General features: G+C 40.2%; 1 protein-coding gene across 1 annotated transcript in view; it reads right to left on the bottom strand.

Moving 5' to 3' along the window:
- pitpnbl (phosphatidylinositol transfer protein, beta, like) overlaps window positions 1-20305 on the bottom strand; it is a 34397-nt gene that overhangs the window by 10068 nt on the left and 4024 nt on the right. Inside the window, exons 3-10 of the mRNA XM_064988939.1 lie at window positions 17638-17783; window positions 15619-15710; window positions 12005-12012; window positions 11839-11913; window positions 11486-11569; window positions 6826-6903; window positions 6498-6605; window positions 2918-3040 (exon numbers count right to left, since the gene is read on the bottom strand). Of these exons, the coding sequence (XP_064845011.1) occupies window positions 2918-3040; window positions 6498-6605; window positions 6826-6903; window positions 11486-11569; window positions 11839-11913; window positions 12005-12012; window positions 15619-15710; window positions 17638-17783 (714 nt within the window). The remainder of the gene's footprint in view (window positions 1-2917; window positions 3041-6497; window positions 6606-6825; window positions 6904-11485; window positions 11570-11838; window positions 11914-12004; window positions 12013-15618; window positions 15711-17637; window positions 17784-20305) is intronic.

The following is a 20305-nucleotide window of genomic DNA, read 5'->3' as shown; positions in this document are numbered from 1 at the left end:
AATGCTATTATCCTTGTACCATAAGAGTGAACAGTGTCCTGACAAGACAGCAACTTCTCTGAGCAAGGAAAAACCATGCATCAGCATCATTGATATGTAAAGTGCACTCAAACTATTCAGACCGCTTTACTTTTTCTACATTTTGTTACATTGCAGCCTTATTCTAAAATGTATAAAAAATATAAAAACATTCTCTCAATCTACACACAATACCCCATAACGACAAAGCAAAAACTTTAGACATTTTTGCAAATGTATAAAAATCCTGAAATATCACATTTACATAGGTATTCAGACCCTTTACTCTGCACTTTTTTGAAGCACCTTTAGCAGCAATTACAGCATTGAGCCTTCTTGGGTATGACGCTATAAGCTATATTTGGGGAGTTTCTCCCATTGTCCTCTGCAGATCCTCTCAAGCTCTGTCATGTTGGATGGGGAGCGTTGCTGCAAAGCTATTTTCAGGTCTCTCCAGAGATGGTCGATCAGGTTCAAGTCCAGGCTCTGGCTGGGCCACTCAAGGACATTCAGAGACTTGTCCCGAAGCCACTCCTGCGCTGTCTTGGCTGTATACTTAGGATTGTTGTCCTGTTGGAAGATGAACCTTCGCCCCGAGTCTAAGGTCTGAGCGCTCTAGAGCAGGTTTTCATCAAGGCTCTCTCTGTACTTTGCTCTGTTCATCTTTGCCTCGAAGAAATAGTCCGGACAAAAATCTGGTTGCTAATTATTTTTCATTGCTAAGCAATCAATGAAGGCTGGCTAACATTGTCACTTGCGAGTGAACAAGCTGTCGACAGCAAACAAAGATGTAAAACTCTCCAGCTGAAATGACAGCAAACTATCTGCATTTGTTTGTTTTAGCTGCATTTGTTTGTTTTTTCTTTTGACATCTCTTTGGATAAATACAGTGGATTTGGAAAGTATTCAGCTACCTCGACTTTCTCCACATTTTGTTACGTTACAGCCTTATTCTAAAATTAATTAAATATGTTTTTCCCCCCTCAATCTACACATAATACCCCATAATGAAAAAGCAAACCGTTTTTATTTTGGCAAATGTATTAAAAATAAAAGGTGTGCCTTACATAAGTATTCAGACCCTTTGCTATGAGACTTGAGATTGAGCTCAAGTGCATCCTGTTTCCATTGATCATCCTTGAGATGTTTCTACAACTTGATTGGAGTCCACCTGTGGTAAATTCAAATAATTGGACATGATTTGGAAAGGCGCACACAGGTCCCACAGTTGACTGTGCATGTCAGAGCAAAAACCAAGCCATGCGGTTGAAGGAATTGTCCGTAGAGCTCCAAGACACAATTGTCTCGAGGCACAGATCTGGGGAAGGGTACCAAAACATGTTTGAAGCATTGAACATAGTGGCCTCAATTGTTCTTAAAAGGAAGAAGTTTGGAACCACCAAGACTCCTAGAGCTGGCCGCCCAGCCAAACTAAGCAATCGGGGGAGAAGGGCCTTGGTCAGGGTGGTGACCAAGAACCGGATGGTCACTCTGACAGAGCTCCAGAGTTCATCTGTGGAGATGAGAGAACCTTCCAGAAAGACAACCAATCTCTGTAGCCCTTTATGGTAGAGTGGCCACTCCTCAGTAAAAGGCACATGACAGCCCACTTGGAGTTTGCCAAAAGGCACCTAAAGAAGGGAAAGGGGGATACCTAGTCAGTTGTCCAACTGAAAGTACTGAACTGAAATGTGTATTCTGCATTTAACCCAATCCCTCTGAACCAGAGGAGCGGGGGGGGGGGGCTGCCTTAATTGACAACCATGTCTTTGGCGCCAAGGGAACAGTGGTTTAACTGCCTTGTTCAGGGGCAGAACGACAGATTTTTACCTTGTCAGCTTGGGGATTCGATCCAGCAACCTTCCGTTTAATGGCTCAGCACACTAACCGCTAGGCTACCTGCAGACCATGAGAAACAAGATTCTCTGGTCTGATGAATTCAAGATTGAACTTTTGGCCTGAATACCATGTGTCACATCTGGAGGAAACCTGGCACCATCCCTACGGTGAAGCATGGTGGTGGCAGTGTCATGCTGTGGGGATGCTTTTCAGTGGCAGGGACTGGGACACTAGGCAGGATTGAGGCAAAGATGAACAGAGCAAAGTAGAGAGATCCTTGATGAAAACCTGCTTCTGACTGGGGCGAAGGTTCTCCTTCCAACAGGACAACGCAGGAGAAGCTTCAGGACAAGTCTCTGAATGTCCTTGAGTGGCCCAGACAGAGCCCGGACTTGAACTTGATCGAACAACTGGAGATACCTGAAAGTAGCTGTGCAGCGACACTCCCCATCCAACCTGACAGAGCTTGAGAGGATCTGCAGAGAAGAATAGGAGAAGCTCCCTAAATACAGGCGTGTCAAGCTGATAGCGTCATACCCAAGCAGACTCGAGGCTGTAATCACTGTCAAAGGTGCTTCAACAAAGTACTTTGTAAAGGGTCTGAAAATTACATTAATTATGATATTTCATTTTTTGAAAAACCGTTAAAAAATATCAACCTGTTTTTGCTTTGTCATTATGGGGTAGTGTGTGTAGATTTATGAAAAAAACAAACAATTGAATCAATTTCAGAATAAGGCTGTTACGTAACAAAATGTGCAAAAAGTCAAGGGGTCTTTATACTTTCCGAATGCACTGTATGTATTTTGTCACACATTCTAACTATTTTTAAAGTGAGATTTCCAATGCACTTTGTCTTGATCTGGTTTTATATGTGCCATTTACAAGATTAAAAGGTATCAATGAGTAGAACACCTCTAAATTAAATAGTACTGCTCCTTTTTCATAAGTGCATTAACACCAAATTGAACACCATTGGAGACTGTACAGGTAAGGACTGTTTAGCAGGCAGAAAATGGTGCCCAATATTCATTCAATATCAGGGTTTATGAATGCATACCTGGTCCAGCTCTCTCTGTGTCTCCTCCTCCATCCGGCGGATGTCATCCATGGTTAGGTTCACCCAACGGTCTAGCCAGCAGAAGAGCTGCCGATGGAAATTAGTGAAGAGGCGCTTCTCTTGCTGCTCCAGGAGGGGGAGGGATGGAGGGCAGAAGAGGGGATATGAGTGTGGTGAGATAGATATATTCTTATGGAACTCTTTTTCTAATTGTCATTGCACTGATCTTAAAGTGACTAGGTACAAACCAGTCTAATGACGACCTTTTACCCTATTGTCTTCACCGGTCAAGTTTTTTCCAATCAGTACAGATGAAAGGGAAGAGACAATGAGAGGATGTGTTTAAGCAATCGAGAGAGCAGTCATACAAATTGCCGTTAAGCCCAAACCCAGCCAGAAGTTGGCTCTTAATCCAATTGAGACATTCAACTGCATTTATCTTGCTCCATGTTATACCAGCACTAATGTATGTGCCATTTTGGAATGTTGAGTGAAATACTGTTGAAATTCTGTTTTATCACATACATTGTCAATTTGAACAATTTAACCCATTAGGGAAATATTTGTATTGTACAGCAGTATACAATAAAACCCTCCTCCCCCTGTTGAGAACCAAACAACTACTGCAGAGTAGAGCAGAGGTGTAAATGTGGATACCTTTTTTTAACCATGTGACTTTGTGGTATTTAGGCAGTGACATGGTCAAATAAAACCAAAAATGTTTTGGGTTACTGCTATCATGTAGACTCAAGTCACACAGATAGATGGTTCGAGTTAATATACAAGACAGGATCATCAGAACTAAACAATAAATACATGCGTATACACATACATTTACATCAGTGTTTCCCAACCCTGGTCCTCGAGTACCCCCAACAGTACACGTTTACTATTAAAGCCAATAGAAACGCATTGAAGAACACATTTGTACATGACAAAAACAGGTCAATCAAAAACAAATCAGAAGGAATCTGATTTTTAAGTGTCTAAGTGTATATCTAAGAAAACTCAGAGGGAACATTTTTGTTTGGTCACATTATTATGACACTTCGTGACACTTTTTACCACACATTGTGCCCTTTTTACAGCCTGGTACTGGGTTACGTTTAAATGACTACCCTGAAGCTTGTGTGCATCGCAGAGCAACACAACCAACACCTTTGTGTTCGTGAGAGTCTCCATTTACGATATTGGTGAGTCGGTTATGTGAGAAGACCTCTTCAAAATGATGACGTCTGCGACAGAGTTCAGAGGACTGCCGTAAAACTCTTGGTTGTAGATGTGGCCATAAGCCAAAATCCATTGGCGGATGGTGTTGGTACTATTTGAGTATTTAAAACCTTTGTTACCGGAATTATTCGTTTTAACTTAGACTGGCTTACCCCGGCCTCAGACCATTTTAATAATATTTGTCTTGACTTTAACCTGACTCAACTGATTGCAAAACCCACACGGATGAATGTAAAAAAAATCAAGCAAATGCCTCACTGAATGGGGGCTCTCTGTCAGAATTAGGTCCAAAGTACTTGTCCAGTGATGCCTTTGCTAATTATCTCAGGGATCACTGTTCTATAAAAACAGGTCCGGTCCTTCGTTACATAGCAGAAAACAAATCATTCCGTCAACACTCATTCCGGTTATTGGCTATGGCGATATCATCTATATATAAATGCAGCTGCCACTGTATTGAAGCCATTGGATGCAGTTGATCATAGCGCATTGCGCTTTATTACGGGTGATAGGTTCAGTACACATTGGATTTTGAATCAGAAAGTAGCCTGGCTCCCTTTGAAGTCTTGTAGATCGATGTATTGCATTATTTTTGTTTATAAAGCCCTCTTGCATAAACTTCTGCCATACCTTACCTCATTCTAACTTTCAGACGTAGAAGTTACCAGACCCGGATTCAGGGATGTCTAACCCTGTATACTAGGCAGTGTCAGAGGAAGGCCCACCTGGACTATTTACATTGACACCCCGCCCTTTGTTTTTACACTGCTGCTACTCGCTGTTTATTATCTATGCATAGTCACTTTACAAATTACCTCGACCAACCCCTCACATTATATAGTGCCGGAAGGGATGGGCTCTTAACCAACTGTGCTATTTCGCATTGTTTTTAACTTATGTTGTACATAATGTTGCTGCTACCATAGTTATTTTACTGCTGCTCTTTAATTATTTTAGACTTTTATCAATAATTTTTTGTGGTATTTTTCTTAAAACTGCATTGTTGGTTAAGGGCATGTAAGTAAGCATTTCACTGTTGTATTTGGCGCATGTGACAAACACAATTTGATTGACTCGGTACCAGTGCCCCCATGTATATAGCCTCGTTATTGTTATGTTGTAGATTTTTTTTTAAACTTTAGTTTATATTTTATTAACGCAATTTCTTGAACTGCATTGTTGGTTAAAACCTGTTGTGTGTATGGGGCAGTATTGATGAAAAACGTACCCAAATGAAACTGCCTATTTCTCAGGCACAGAATATGTATATAATTGTCAGATTAGGATAGAAAACTCTAAAGTTTCCAAAACTGTCAAAATATTGTCTGTGAGTATAACAGAACTGATATTGCAGGCGAAAACTTGAGGAAAATCCAACCCGGAAGTGCTGTTTTTCCTGAAAGCTCTCTGTTCCATTTCATGAAAATGTAATCTTTTTTTTTTAATTTAATTTGAATTTGGCGCTCTGCAATTCAGTGGATGTTGACGAAAATGATCCCGGTAACGGGATGGGTGCATCAAGAAGTTAAGGGCTTGTAAGTAAGCATTTCAGGGTAAGGTTATACCTGTTATATTCGGAGCATGTGACAAATAAAATTTGATTTGCTTGTGAATTGTTGCATTATTGACGAGTGAAATGATTATATCACACCATTATTCAACAGTGTAAAATGTTTAACATTAAAAGTTGTTGGCAAAGGTGGCGCAGTGGTCTAAGGCACTGCGTAGCTGTATCACTAGAGAATCTGGTTCAAGTCCAGGCTCTGTCACAGCCGGCCGTGACCAGGAGACTCATGGGGTCTCAATTGGCCCAGCGTTGTCCAGGTTAGGGGAGGGTCTGGCCGGCAGGGATGTTCTTGTCCCATCGCGCACTAGTGACTCCCGTGGCGGGCCAGGCGCAATGCACACTGACTTAGTCGCCAGGTGTACGGTGTTTACTCCAACACATTAGTGCGGCTGGCTTCCGGGTTAAGCGGGCATTGTGTCAAGAAGCAGCGCAGCTTGGCTGGGTTGTGTTTCGGAGGACGCAGGGGTCTCGACATTGGCTTCTCCCGAGTCCGTACGGGAGTTGCAGAGATGGGACAGGACTGACTACCAAGTGGGGAGAAAAAGGGGTAAAAAAAAAAAGTGTACAAAAAAAAAGACAAAATAAAAACAAAAACACTACGGTGATGTTCACTGTAAATTTGAGCTGCGCAGCAAGAATCTTGCATTGCCAAGCCACATCCAAAAGGTAAGAAAAGGTGGTAATTTCAATATAAAAGTTTAAAATCTGGGGATCTACGAAGAAGACGGTGCAGCAACAAGTCTAGTGAATGTAATGATGCTCTTAGCTCTTCTAAGCTCTTACCTTGTGAATAAAGTTCTCCACTCGTCCCTGCAGCCCCCACCAGCGGAAATGCACCGTTACAAGCTTATAGGCAGTCATATAGGGACAGTTAATGTTGTGGAGCTCCTTCTACACAGTAAAAGAGAGATTGAACAGACAAACAAGGGGAGGAATGAGAGAGGCAAAGGATACCCAGATTTAACATGTAAATCACTTTTCTATTCAATGCTAGATTGGGAAAACAAATATGCCTCTTTTACTTTGAAAATGTCACGCTGCCTTTATGATACATAAAATCTATGGTAAAATATGGTAAATTAAAACAGAACAAGTGTAATTTCAGACATGCCTTCCATCCTGGTCCCAGGGGTCCTCTTCCAGTTTTCTCAGAATGGAAGATGGCTGGGTCTTCCTCTGGCTTATAGTCCTACATATGAAAACAGAGAAAAAGTATTTAATATGTATACATTTTACATATAGACTACAGTATGCATAGAATAAGGAATTAGACATGAACCTTCTTAAATGGTATAAAAAGTCAAACATTTTGGTCAGGGAGTTAATCAACTATGGTTTGCCAGTGCTGTGATAAATACTTCAAATTAACACATTTGTTATCTGCACTGTATGTTTATTAGCTAGCCAGACAGGAATGGAATCATTCTTCTAAAACTATGAAATCCTTAAGAGTCTATTGACACACCCATGTGTCAATCTTAAGCAACAAAAAAAGTCCCATCAAAATCCTTCAGCTTATGCTAGAGATATTTGTTTTTCGCATGCACTACGTCTCAATCCACCACATCAGCCTATTGTCGGCCTTCTGCATCTGCGGTGGAAGATGGCCGAGCTATAGCGGTGTTTAACAGACCATGGGTCTTCTGACAAAGACATCTGTAGCGTCCAAACAGTCTACAAACTAAACTACGTCCACTCTATGGAAAGATGAGACCCCTTCAAGCCCCACGAAACTCGTCTGAAGGTAACCCATACAAATAAATGGAAGTATGGAGGTAGTTTAAGGCGAACAAAAATAATGGGGTTAAATGTGTGCAAAAAAAGACAAGCTTAGGAAATATTACATCTCCTAGATATAGGACAGACACTTTAAAACCATATGATTTATTTTTTTGACTGTCTTCTTGTGTTATTCAATGCGTTTCTATGGACTATAGTAGTAAAGGTCAAATTCATAATTTTTGTTATACCTAGAAGTCTAGATCAAATAGCTAAATGATCCATGGTATGAATAGGGCTGTTAGAGACATGACCGCAGTCAAATTCCACATGACAATATTCTCATGGCTTCTGGAAGGAAATGCTGTCGGAATGCTCAACAGGTGTCGCTCATTCAGCCGACAAACTTTCAACCGATTCTCCCCATTAAGCAACGCGTCGGAGTCAGAGGCCAAGCCTTCTCTGGTCTCTCCTCCACAAGTTACAGGGTCTGAGCCGCCAAAGCCTCCCACCATTAGGGCTGACAAATTGAAAACCCTAGTCCTTAGCGACTCCATTACCTGCAGTATCAGACTTAAAAAGAATCATCCAGCGATCATACACTGTTTACCAGGGGGCAGGGCTACCGACGTAAAGGCTAATCAGAAGATGATGCTGGCTAATACCCTGACTACACCGCTCGCGTTGCAAAATACATTTAGGAATATATATGAGTAATTGTCTCTGGCCCCCTGCCAGTTAGGGGGAGTGATGAGCTCTACAGCAGTCTCACAACTCAATCGCTGGTTGAAAACTTTTCTGCCCCTCCCAAAAATATAGAATTTGTAGATAATTGGCCCTCTTTCTGGGACTCACCCACAAACAAGACCAAGCCTGGCCTGCTGAGGAGTGACGGACTCCATCCTAGCTGGAGGGGTGCTCTCATCTTACCTATGAACAGACAGGGCTCTAACTCCTCTAGCTCCACAATGAGATAGCCAGCTTGCCAGCTTAGTGGAGTCTGCCACTAGCAGTCAGTGTAGTAAGCTCAGCTATCCCCATTGAGACCATGTCTGTGCCTCGATCTAGGTTGGACAAAACTAAACACGGCAGTGTTCGCCTTAGCAATCTCACTGGAATAAAGACCTCCATTCCTGGCATTATTGAAAGAGGATTGTGATATCTCACATCTCAAAATAGGGCCACTTAATGTTAGATCCCTCACTTCCAAGGCAGTTATAGTCAATTAACTAATCATAATCTTGATGTGATTGGCGTGACAAACATGGTTTACGGCTGATTAATTTACTGTGTTAAATGAGGCCTCACCTCCTGGTTACACTAGTGACCATATCCCCCAAGCATCCCGCAAAGGCGGAGGTGTTACTAACATTTACGATAGCAAATTTCAATTTACAAAAAAGACAGCATTTTCATCTTTTGAGCTTCTAGTCATGAAATCTATGCAGCCTACTCAATCACTTTTTATAGCTACTGTTTTCAGGTGTCCTGGGCCGTACACAGCGTTCCTCACTGAGTTCCCTGAATTCCTAAATCGGACCTTGTTGTCACGGCAGATAGACATTTTTGGTGACTTTAAAATTCACATGGAAAAGTCCACAGACCCACTCCAAAAGGCTTTTGGAGGCATCATCAACTCAGTGGGTTTTGTCCAACATGTCTCTGGACCTACTTACTGCCACAGTCATACTCTGGACCCAGTTTTGTCCCGTGGAATAAATATAGTGATCTTCATGTTTTTCCTCATAATCCTGGGACTATCGGACCACCAATTTATTACGTTGGCAATCGCAACAAATAATCTGCCTAGACCCCAACCAAGGATCATCAAAAGCCAGTAGTCTAATCTATAAGTGGCAAAAGCATGGATGAACTTTTCTGCATCATTTTTGGACTAAGGTTCAGATTTTTGCAATGTTATGAAGATGGAAAAAAGTTGTCCTTGAAATAGTCTTGATATGTTCATCAAAATAGAGATCAGGGTCCAGAGTAACGCCGAGGTCCTTCATAGTTTTATTTGAGACAGTACAACCATCAAGGTTGTCAGATCCAACAGAAGATCTCTGTTTCTTAGGACCTAGAACTAGCAAGTTTCAAAGTAAAACATTTGCCGCCATCCACTTCCTTATGTCTGAAACACAGGCTTCCAGGGAGGGCAATTTTGGTACTTCACCATGTTTCATGGAAATATACAGCTGTGTATCGTCCGCATAGCAGTGAAAGTTAACATTATGTTTCCGTTTGATATCACCAAGAGGTAAAATGTAGTGAAACAATAGTAGTCCTCAAACGGAACCTTAAGGAACACCGAAACATACAGTTGATTTGTCAGAGGACAAACCATCCACAAACTGATATCTTTCCGACAGTTATGATCTAAACCAGGCCAGAACTTGTCCATGTAGACCAATTTGGGTTTCCAATCTCTCAAAAGAATGTTGGTGTCGATGGTGTCAAAAGCAGGGACTAAGGTCTAGGACAGATGCAGAGCCTTGATCTGACGCCATTAAAATGTAATTTATTACCTTCACGAGTGCAGTCTCAGTGCTATGATGGGGTCTAAAACCAGACTGAAGTGTTTCGTATATTATTTGTCTTCAGGAAGGCACGGAGTTGCTGTGCAACAGCCTTTTTAACTTTTATTTAACTTGATCCTAGGTCCTGGCAGTGTTGTGCAGATTCAGGACAACTGAGCTTTGGATAAATGCACAGATTTAAAGAGGAATCTAATTTGCATTCTAATGATCATGATCTTTTTGTCAAAGAAGTTCATGAATGTATCACTGCTGAAGTGAAAGCCATCCTCTCTTGGGGATTGCTTTTTAGTTAGCTTTGCGACAGTATCAAAAATAGTGAGGGATTCTGATCAGTGTTGCAGCTCAGACACTTCATTCAGGATAAATGTAATTAGCCTGCCCCGGAGCAGGTTAGTTCTGAAGCATTTGTTGCCATAGAAATGTACCTGGCTAAAAGGTGAGACACTTTTGTGGTACCAGTTACCCTGAATTTTGTATTTATCACAATCCCCGCTGTTTGGTGCACACATTTGTTTACATTCCTGTTAGTGAGAATTTCTCCTTTTCCAAAATAATCCATCCACTTGACAGGTGTGGCAGATCAAGAAGCTGATTAAACAGCATGATCATTACACAGGTGCACCTTGTGTTGGGGACAATAAAAGGCCACTCTAAAAAGGTGTACTTTGGTTGCACCACACATTGTAATGCTGACTGCAGGATGTCCACCTCAGCTGTTGCCAGAAAATGTTATGTTAATTTCTCTACCATAAGCCACCTCCGTCGTTTTAGAGAATTTGGCAATACGTCCAAATAATTCGTTATGACGCTGGCCCTGAATCCCTTTGAAAACTTGTCGTTTGAATTGAAGAGGACAAGGCTGACAAGGCCGTTGAAGGCCGTTTAGTCGTGATAACCCTGAAAAAAAGCAACTGCTACAGCCAAGTTTGCTACTATGCACTCAAATGGTAAGACAAAGTGGCCCTGACACATGAATATTGCACCTCTGCTGGATTTCAAATTAGACATTTTTCAGTTTAATTGTGCTGCCCAGTAAACAACTGTTTACTGTTAAGTTTGGAACCACCTCTTCAATGTTGGGTGATTATCGTCATCGCAACTTTAGCCTAAATGAAATGACATACATTTTTTTATGATATTTAACTTTTAAATTTGTCTCATCTTTACTGTTGATTGACTTACAGGTACAAGAAGAATGAATGGCTTTGTCAGGTTCATAAAAAAGATAAAATATTTATATTTAATAAGTCTATAAATTTGACAGCAGCACCCAGGTTGAAGATCCCTGCAGCTATACATTGTTCATTTACAAAATCATGACATCAAAAACAAACAGAACAAGAGGTTTGATGTAAGAGTGGTCCTAGCCTCGTTATGTAATTTTCAACAATTAAGGAATGCATTTCATTTCTTGAAGTTACAAATCAGCAACAGGACATTTTATGGTTTTAAAAATCAATTTTAAACACAAATAATTAATTTTCTCTAGAGGGGGACTCTAAAAAAGGAACTTACCACATCATCAACTTGTGATCGGTCAGCGATGTCAATTGGAACAACCTCAGCCTCCTCCCATTCCTCTGGGGAAAGACCATGGGGCTTCAAAGAGAAAGTGAGGGGGACATACTGTTAACACGTTTCCACTGGTGTAATAACAGAATAGGACAAAAAGTGACATCACATTATACCTTGATAAATGCAACAGAGTTTATTATCTCTACCAATATATTCTGCATGAATTTATGCAAAGGCATTACAAATTGAGAAGATTCTGAATTTCAGAATGATATTTAGTTTTATTATTGCCCAATCCCAATACTGTGTTGAGTCTAAATTAGTGTAATAATTACTTGAAAAAAAAATCTCACATTTTCTGTGGTCCCCATGTCTAGTTTGTGCCAGGTCTCAATCTTAATGAAAAAGTCATCCTTCATGTATTCATTCTGCGAAAATAAAACTAAGTTAAAATGTCTGCATAATGTATACACGCACACTGTAAACAAAAATAAGGTAATATAAATTAAAAACACTTACGGTCACAACTGCATAATCCCAGATTTAGAGCAAGACGAACAGGGTACAGAGGGGAAAAAGAGAAAAGAAGTAGGAAGATCTGTGATAATAGAACATTAAGGATGTTCCTACTAAAACTTTAACATGACAGTAGAATTAGCCACACATACAAAATCCAAGCTATAAATCAAATACAAGTTATTTTTAAAGCTAGATACACCAAAGTTGGTGCACATATTCTTACTATAAGTGCTGTGCTTCTAAATCAAGTTAGATTGGATCGTGCCCATCTCTCCCATTTATTTGGGATTGAGGTTTATAGCGGGATCTAAACTCATCAAAAATGAAACATCACATTTTTAGGACCCTGTCTTTCAAAGGATTCATAAAAATCCAAATAACTTCACAGATCTTCAAAGTAAAGGGTTTAAACACTGTTTCCCATGCTTGTTCAAAGAACCATAAACAATTATTGAACATGCACCTGTCGAACAGTCGTTAAGACACTAACAGCTTACAGACAGTAGACAATTAAGGTCACAGTTATGAAAACTTAGGACATTAAAAGAGGCCATTCTACGGACTCTGAAACATATCAAAAGAAAGATGCCCAGGGTCCCTGCTCACCTGCGTGAACATGCCTTAGGCATGATGCAAACAGGCATGAGGACTGCAGATGTGGCCAGAACAATAAAATTGCAATGTCCGTACTGTGAGAAGCCTAAGACAGCACTACAGGGAGACAGGATGGACAGCTGATCGTCCTCGCAGCGGCAGACCATGTGTAACAACACGTGCACAGGATAGATATATTCGAATATCACACCTGCGGGACAGGTGCAGGATGGTAACAACAACTGCCTGAATTACACCAGGAACGCACAATCCCATCATCAGTGCTCAGACTGTCCGCAATAGGCTGAGAGAGGCTGGAATGAGGGCTTGCAGGCCTGTTGTAAAGCAGGTCCTCACCAGACATCACCGGCAACAACGTCGCCTATGGGCACAAACCCACCGTCGCTGGACCAGACAGGACTGGCAAAAAGTGCTGTTCACTGACGAGTCGCGGTTTTGTCTCACCAGGGGTGATGGTCGGATTCGCGTTTATTGTCAAAGGAATGAGCATTACACCAAGGCCTGTACTCTGGAGAGGGATCGATTTGGAGAGTCCATCATGGTCTGGGGCGGTGTGTCACAGCCTCATCGGACTGAGCTTGTTGCAATCTCAACGCTGTGCGTTACAGGGAAGACAGACATCCTCCTCCCTAATGTGGTACCCTTCCTGCAGGCTCATCCTGACATGACCCTCCAGCATGACAATGCCACCAGCCATACTGCTCATTCTGTGCTGGATTTTCTGACAGGAATGTAAGTGTTCTGCCGTGGCCAGTGAAGAGCCCAGATCTTTCCCCCAGAAATGTCCGGGAACTTGCAGGTGCCTTGGTGGAAGAGTGGGGAAACATTTCACAGCAAGAACTGGCAAATCTGGTGCAGTCCATGAGGAGGAGATGCAGTGTCGTACTTAATGCAGCTGATGGCCACACCAGATACTGACTGTAACTTTTGATTTTGACACCTTCCCCCTATGTTCAGGGACATATTATTCCATTTCTGTTAGTCACATGTCTGTGGAACTTGTTCAGTTTATGTCTCAGCTGTTAAATCATGTTATGTTCCTACAAATATTTACACATGTTAAGTTTGCTGAAAATAAGTTGAGTGAGAGTTTCTTTTTTTGCTGAGTTAAGATAATAGTAATTCAAAAATCATGTTAAACACTATTATTGCACACAGTGTGAGTCCATGCCACTTATTATGGGACTTGTTAAACACATTTTTACTCCTGAACTTATTTAGGCTTGCCATAACAAAGGTGTTGGATACTTGACACACGACATTTCAGCTTTTCATTTAATTAATTTGTTTGAAAAAATTCCACTTATACATTATGGGGTATTGTGTGTAGGCCAGTGACAATCAATTTTAAATACAGGCTATAACAACAAAATGCAGAAAAAGTTGAGGTGTGTGAACACTTTCTGAAGGCTCTGTATAAGCTAACTCATTACAGACCGTTCCTCATCAGTTCTGTCACTGCTCCATCATGTGTGTGCCACAGACACTTAAGTCCTGCATCGGGTCGTATACCCACAGTTCTCCATGGGTGATCAGCAAAAAAAAAAAAGAATCCACTGGTTGGTGGAATGTAGAGGTCGACCGATAATGATTTTTCAACGCCAATACCGATTATTGGAGGAACAAAAAAAGCCGATACCGATTAATCGGACGCTTTTTATTTATTTATTTGTAATAATGACAATTACAACAATACTGAATAAACACTTATTTTAATATAATACATCAATAAAATCAATTTAGCCTCAAATAAATAATGAAACATGTTCAATTTGGTTTAAATACTGCAAAAACAAAGTAAGAGTGCAATATGTGCCATGTAAGAAAGCTAACATTTCAGTTCCTTGCTCAGAACATATGAAAGCTGGTGGTTCCTTTTAACATGAGTCTTCAATATACCCAGGTAAGAAGTTTTAGGTTGCAGTTATTATAGGAATTATAAGACTCTCTATACCATTTGTATTTCATTAACCTTTGACAATTGGATGTTCTTATAGGCACTTTAGTATTTCCAGTGTAACAGTATAGCTTCCGTCCGTCTCCTCGCTCCTACCTGGGCTCGAACCGGGAACAGAAAGACAACAGCCACCTTCAAAGCAGCATTACCCATCGCTCCACAGAAGCCGTGGCCCTTGCAGGGCAAGGGGAACAACCACTCCAAGTCTCAGAGCGAGTGACGTTTGAAACGCTATTAGAGCGTACCCCGCTAAACTATTTGATTATCTAAACGATATTGAATGTAAGGGTAGGCCTATTGTTTTGTCGATTATAGGCTTTCATTAGGTAAGAAGGCTAATTAGAAAGCTATTTTTCTAATGTGATTTGAGTGATACATTATGAAAAGATTTTGTTCTTAATTCATGGCATGGTTTCCTTTTATGCAAATGTTGAATAGACAGGCAGACAAGTTTATTCAAGCAAGAAAGAACAGTAGAAATAATAATTATTATAATAAGGCCTACTACTCTGGAGTCATATAAACAATTAAACAAATTGATGTTATATGACAGGTAACAGACCAGCTCTCATAATAATTATGTGTGTCAGGTTGCAAATAAAAAAAAATCTGTCCCGATGTCTGGTATCGGGCTCGGAATTGATGTGGCCGGCGTGGAAAACACTGACCAGTATAGGACTCCAACATACACACCTGTTCCACGCAGAAGCTCCACCATAAGGAATATTAGAACAGATCTGCCTGCACTTAGCCTCTGCCCAGGCATTATGCTTAGTCATGATTCGTCCAGGTGGCGCATTCGATTTTGAGCAAAACTTTTGTTAAAGCAGTTTGTTTTTCACACATTTTTGGGTTACGATTACCATCCTATATCACAATGTTTTATGGGTACATTATCACGATAGGACAAACCTATAGATGACTGCTTTTTTCGAGAAGAAATTGTGACCACAGAAAACCAGATGCTATGAATATTATTCACTTGAGCAGGAAACTCAATCAAACCCCTCTCACACACACACACACAGTCCTGAACACTCACTGGTGCGACAATAGGGGTAGGCATTCCAAGCTTTCTCGTGGAAGACAAGGGCTCCCTCTGGAGCAAACATCTGGATGAAACTGGGTACCTTGCTGTAAGAGTGAGAGGATAGAATAGATTCAATCATGCAATAAAAACAGTTATGAGTTATTGTTTTAACACAAAATGTCCTCCAAGTAGGGTTCTTATACTTTCAACACAGGTGGAAAGAATCAAAACAATCAGTAAATATTTTATTTTTTATAGGTCGCTAATAGTAAAAGTAATTGAAAGTTCTACATACTCAACTAGCTAGCTACCCTCTGACTGAAGCCATTTTCCAGTGACAATGGTTTGTTCTGTATTGGGATTTCCATTGAACCATTTTTATGCAAAGTCCTCTTGTACCCCAAAACTTACTTGAACTGCAAAGCATGTATTGGGGACCAGCGTTTATCACCGTTTGAGGTGTGGAAAGCCCAGCTCACCCCTTTATGATGTGATTTTCTCAGTCTACAAGTTGACAAAAAAAAGCTACTCATAATAGGTTGTGTTCAATATACTGCAACTGTTACAAAAGGGGGGAAGTGATCATTTCTCTCTGGCTACAGATTTGCATTTTGACAGACAGGAAAAATGTGTGAATGTGTAATTACACATTAACCCGGCGCTTAGTAGAGACCATTTATTTTTATAAAATTAGAAAACATATACCCAGCACTTGACATGGTTGGATAGAATTAGAGTAGGCCTAATAATCACACGGATGATGTTAAGCCAAGTGATATACAGATTAGTGTTTTCTTTATTATGAGGGATACAAAAGTATATTGAAAGCAGGTGCTTTGACACAGGTGTGGTTCCTGAGTCAATTAAACAATTAACATCTCATTATGATTAGAGTCATGTATTAAAACAGCCAGTTGCCCATTATTTTTTGGCAACCATGGCTAGAAGAGATCTGTGACTTTAAGAGGGGTCTCAAAGGAGTATAAAGGGTTTAAAGGTTGTGTGTGTCTCAGTCACCAGATCCTAACCCAATGTAACTTTTTGCCTGTGATAGTTTTCCACCACCACCAAAACACCAAATGGTGGAATTTCTCCAGGAATAATTGTGTTGCATCCCTCCTATAGAGTCCCAGACACTTGTAGAATCTATGCCAAGAGGCAATGAAGCTGTTCTGTCGGCTCGTGGTGGCCAAAAGCCCTATTAAGACACTTTTTGTTGGCGTTTCCTTTACTTTGGCAGTTACCTACATATAATGTGCATGATGCAGTGGAAATTGTGATCTATATATTTTAATGGAACTAACAAAGTAAATTTAGAGTCATGTAGTGCTTTGTTGTGTTGGCCTAACAGTGAAGAAAAGCAGAATAAATTACAGAGCTTGGTCATTTCCAATAAGCAGTATGGGTGGGACTCTGTCTATGAGATTGTTTGAAACATGATATGGTGGTTACCACTTCATTATATATCCCCTTAACCATACTCTCATCATGTACACTTACCACTTTCAATCTGTGAAATGTTGGCTAGAGATATTGGAGTGGGCAAGTTTAACCATTTATTAGAAAATGTTCACATGTAGTGTATTGAAACCTAATTCATTTTAAAAATTCTAAAATGTTCAATTCCAACACCTTATTTCACTAGTCTGTAATGTCAACTACTTCTAAACAAATGTATTTTGTAAATGACACTGCTAGCTTAGATGATCTAAAATGATCATTGTAAAATGCCAAAACTGAACTGTTTCACTCCATTTTTCTTGATCTGATTGTAAAAATTAGGTTAGCCTAAAGTTCTTGCTCACCTAATAGGAAAATGTTAATACAGATTGCTACACTTCCATAAAAATTAAATACATTAAATCCCTACCTGTTGAGAAGTATTTACCTCCCTAGCAGAACGCATCTCGCAGTGGTTTTTACACTTTGAAGTAGGCTGATAGTGAAGTAGGCTCATTGCATGCAATAGAAAAAAAGGACAGCAAATGTGTAGGCCAGATCCACCAGATGTATTTTTCCAGAAGTACTCACCTATGTATGTGGTAGATCTTGTGCGTGTATTGGCCTTTCTCTCCATCCTTTTCATATGGTTCATTTCGAAGCACTTCAATACCCTCTCCTCCTCCAGTGTTATTCTTGCTAGCCTCAGCAACAGAGAACAGCTGGCCGACCTGGTACTGTAAATGAGTGAAGACGTTACATAAGTATGCATGTGTAGCTAATGTAGTCAGGCCTCCCACCAGCTTAATCAGTTCACAGCATGAGAAATAAAGACACGGAAGTTGGTATTCGATGTGGTAGATGCTGAAATACACTGAACAAAAACGCAACAATTTCAAAGATTTTACTGAGTATTTTTACTGAGTAGAGTTCATATAAGGAGATCAGTTAACTGAAATACATTCATTAAGTCATAATCTATGGATTTCACATGACTGGGAATACAGATATGCATCAGTTGGTCACAGATACCTTAACAAAAAGGTAGGGGTGTGGATCAGAAAACAAGTCAGTATCGGGCGTGACCAGCATTTGCTTCATGCAGCGCAACATCACCTTACTTACCCTATTTTTTATTGAAGCGTCATGTACACGTTTAAAGTGGCGTTTAAATACAAAACAAAAAACTGACAATACAACTTTCATAACAGTTACATACCAATAAAACAAAAAAGAATGTAAAAAAAGACTAGCCTGCTGGCCTTACTGAGTTGATAGGAACATTAGTCCGAGCTATTTAGGAGGGATATCACACCTGGCACAAATGATTGTCTAGTTCAGTTTTTTCCGCTGAGGGGTGCCCTATACCTGCGCCCAGAGCGGAGTAGTTCAAAGTCCGGGTACAGGGGGTGGCTTGGGTCGAAAATGATTTTGTGAGCCTTGCAGAGAGCCCTGACCTTAAAGATCTCACCCAGGCCTGTCTGTGTGACTCCAAATACCTTGCTTGCTGTGGTGATAATCCTTCTCAGCATATTTATCTGGCTGACAGTGGCATTGCCAAACCAACAAACAATACAAAAATTTCAAATACTCTCAATGAAAAATTTGTAAAATAGAGATTTGTAAAATCTCCTTCGCTTAGGGCTCTATTTTTGGCTGCCAAAGGCACATTAGTTTGCAATTTCATTATGCAAAACCTGGCATTTTTCAGCACTAAATGTAAATGCCCCACTCGCATTTACCTGTCTAACAACAGCTCACTTGCACTGTCGTGTGAGGGGGCAATATTTGAGATGTGTCCTTAAAAACATGAGCAAAAGTGACAATTTCATGCAGCACTAATGGGAAGTTAAGACTCACAAAAAGCAGGTCTTAGCAGTAATGCAGTTGATGACAGCATGGATTTTGAGAGCAGAAGTGCAGCCTATCCAGCCGTGACGCACAGCGAGTGCCCATTGGAGATCAAATTCAAATCAAATGTATTGTTCTCATAAACATATTTAGCAAAGTTATTGCGGGTGCAGCGAAATGCTTGTGTCCCTAGCTCCAACAGTGCAGTAGTAGTGTTTCATTATTAAAGTGAATTTTATGCAGGTGAATCTCATATTTAGAAACTATTGGATTCCACCCCTCCCCATTTTATTTAATTAAGAACCAAGTATAGCCTCCCCTCCCCTTAATCAAGGCTGGTTTAGCAGCATCATATAGGTGTCGATTTATCCCGGCCATTAGCCAACTAGCCTATGAATAAATTAGTTTTACTGAGCGTACTTTGAAATATTTGTAAATTTGTCCTCATGCTTTTTCATTATTCAAAATTGACATACTTGCATACTTCATTTAGCTTGCTAGAGTAGGCTTTCCATCCCCATTTTCAAAGAGGGCCACTCGTCCAATTACCAAAGACACGCACACTCCTCCGAACTATTCAAACCTCATAGGCAATGATACAATTGACAGGAGCTAGTTTGTACGTGCGAATATAATGCATAAAGACATTTAGGCCAACATGTGCACACATGCCATTGAAGGAGATAAGCAATTTATGATATCATGCTTCTGACCCGATTCTAATTAGAAAGGGTTCTTGGTTTTAAAAAATTATTACGAATATTCACCATCCATGGGTTTATTGTGATGAAGTAGGCTGCTACATGGCTCGATGCAATGCAATTTCATCTGCTATTTCTGGAGTGCAAATATTAAAATCGGTAAGATGGGTCCATAATGTTTATAAACATTACATTTGCAAGTAGTACAACAGTGAGTGGACAAGTCCCCTTTATATTGTATCTTTATCCTGCTACTGTGAAAAAGGGAGAAATTACAGCACCTGTAAATGTATTTACACTTATCATATTTAAAACATGTCATTTAGTTTTCATTCGAATTATATAGTCTTTAGGCTTTATCAATAGCCTATTGAATTTAAATCATGCTTATTGACTACATTTGGCATGTCCATGTCCAGACTGCAATTAACAGTAGGCCTAGACCAGAAATCAGTGAAAATGCCATAGCCTATTTAACAATGTATGTCCATATTGAAACAATGCAATTAGAACTACAGTTGAAGTCGGAAGTTTACATACACCTTAGACAAATATATTTAAACTCCGTTTTTCACAATTCCCGACATTTAATCCCAGTAAAAATTCCCTGTCTTAGGATCACCACTTTATTTTAAGAATGTGAAAAGAATGATTTATTTCAGCTTTTTCTTCTTTCATCACATTCCCAGTGGGTTAGGTCAGAAGTT

Source organism: Oncorhynchus masou, chromosome 15 (genome assembly GCF_036934945.1).
Source record: "Oncorhynchus masou masou isolate Uvic2021 chromosome 15, UVic_Omas_1.1, whole genome shotgun sequence".
In the NCBI taxonomy this organism is placed as follows: Eukaryota; Metazoa; Chordata; class Actinopteri; order Salmoniformes; family Salmonidae; genus Oncorhynchus; species Oncorhynchus masou.
Note: the sequence above shows the minus strand (reverse complement) of the source record. Positions and strands in the feature narration are given on the sequence as shown.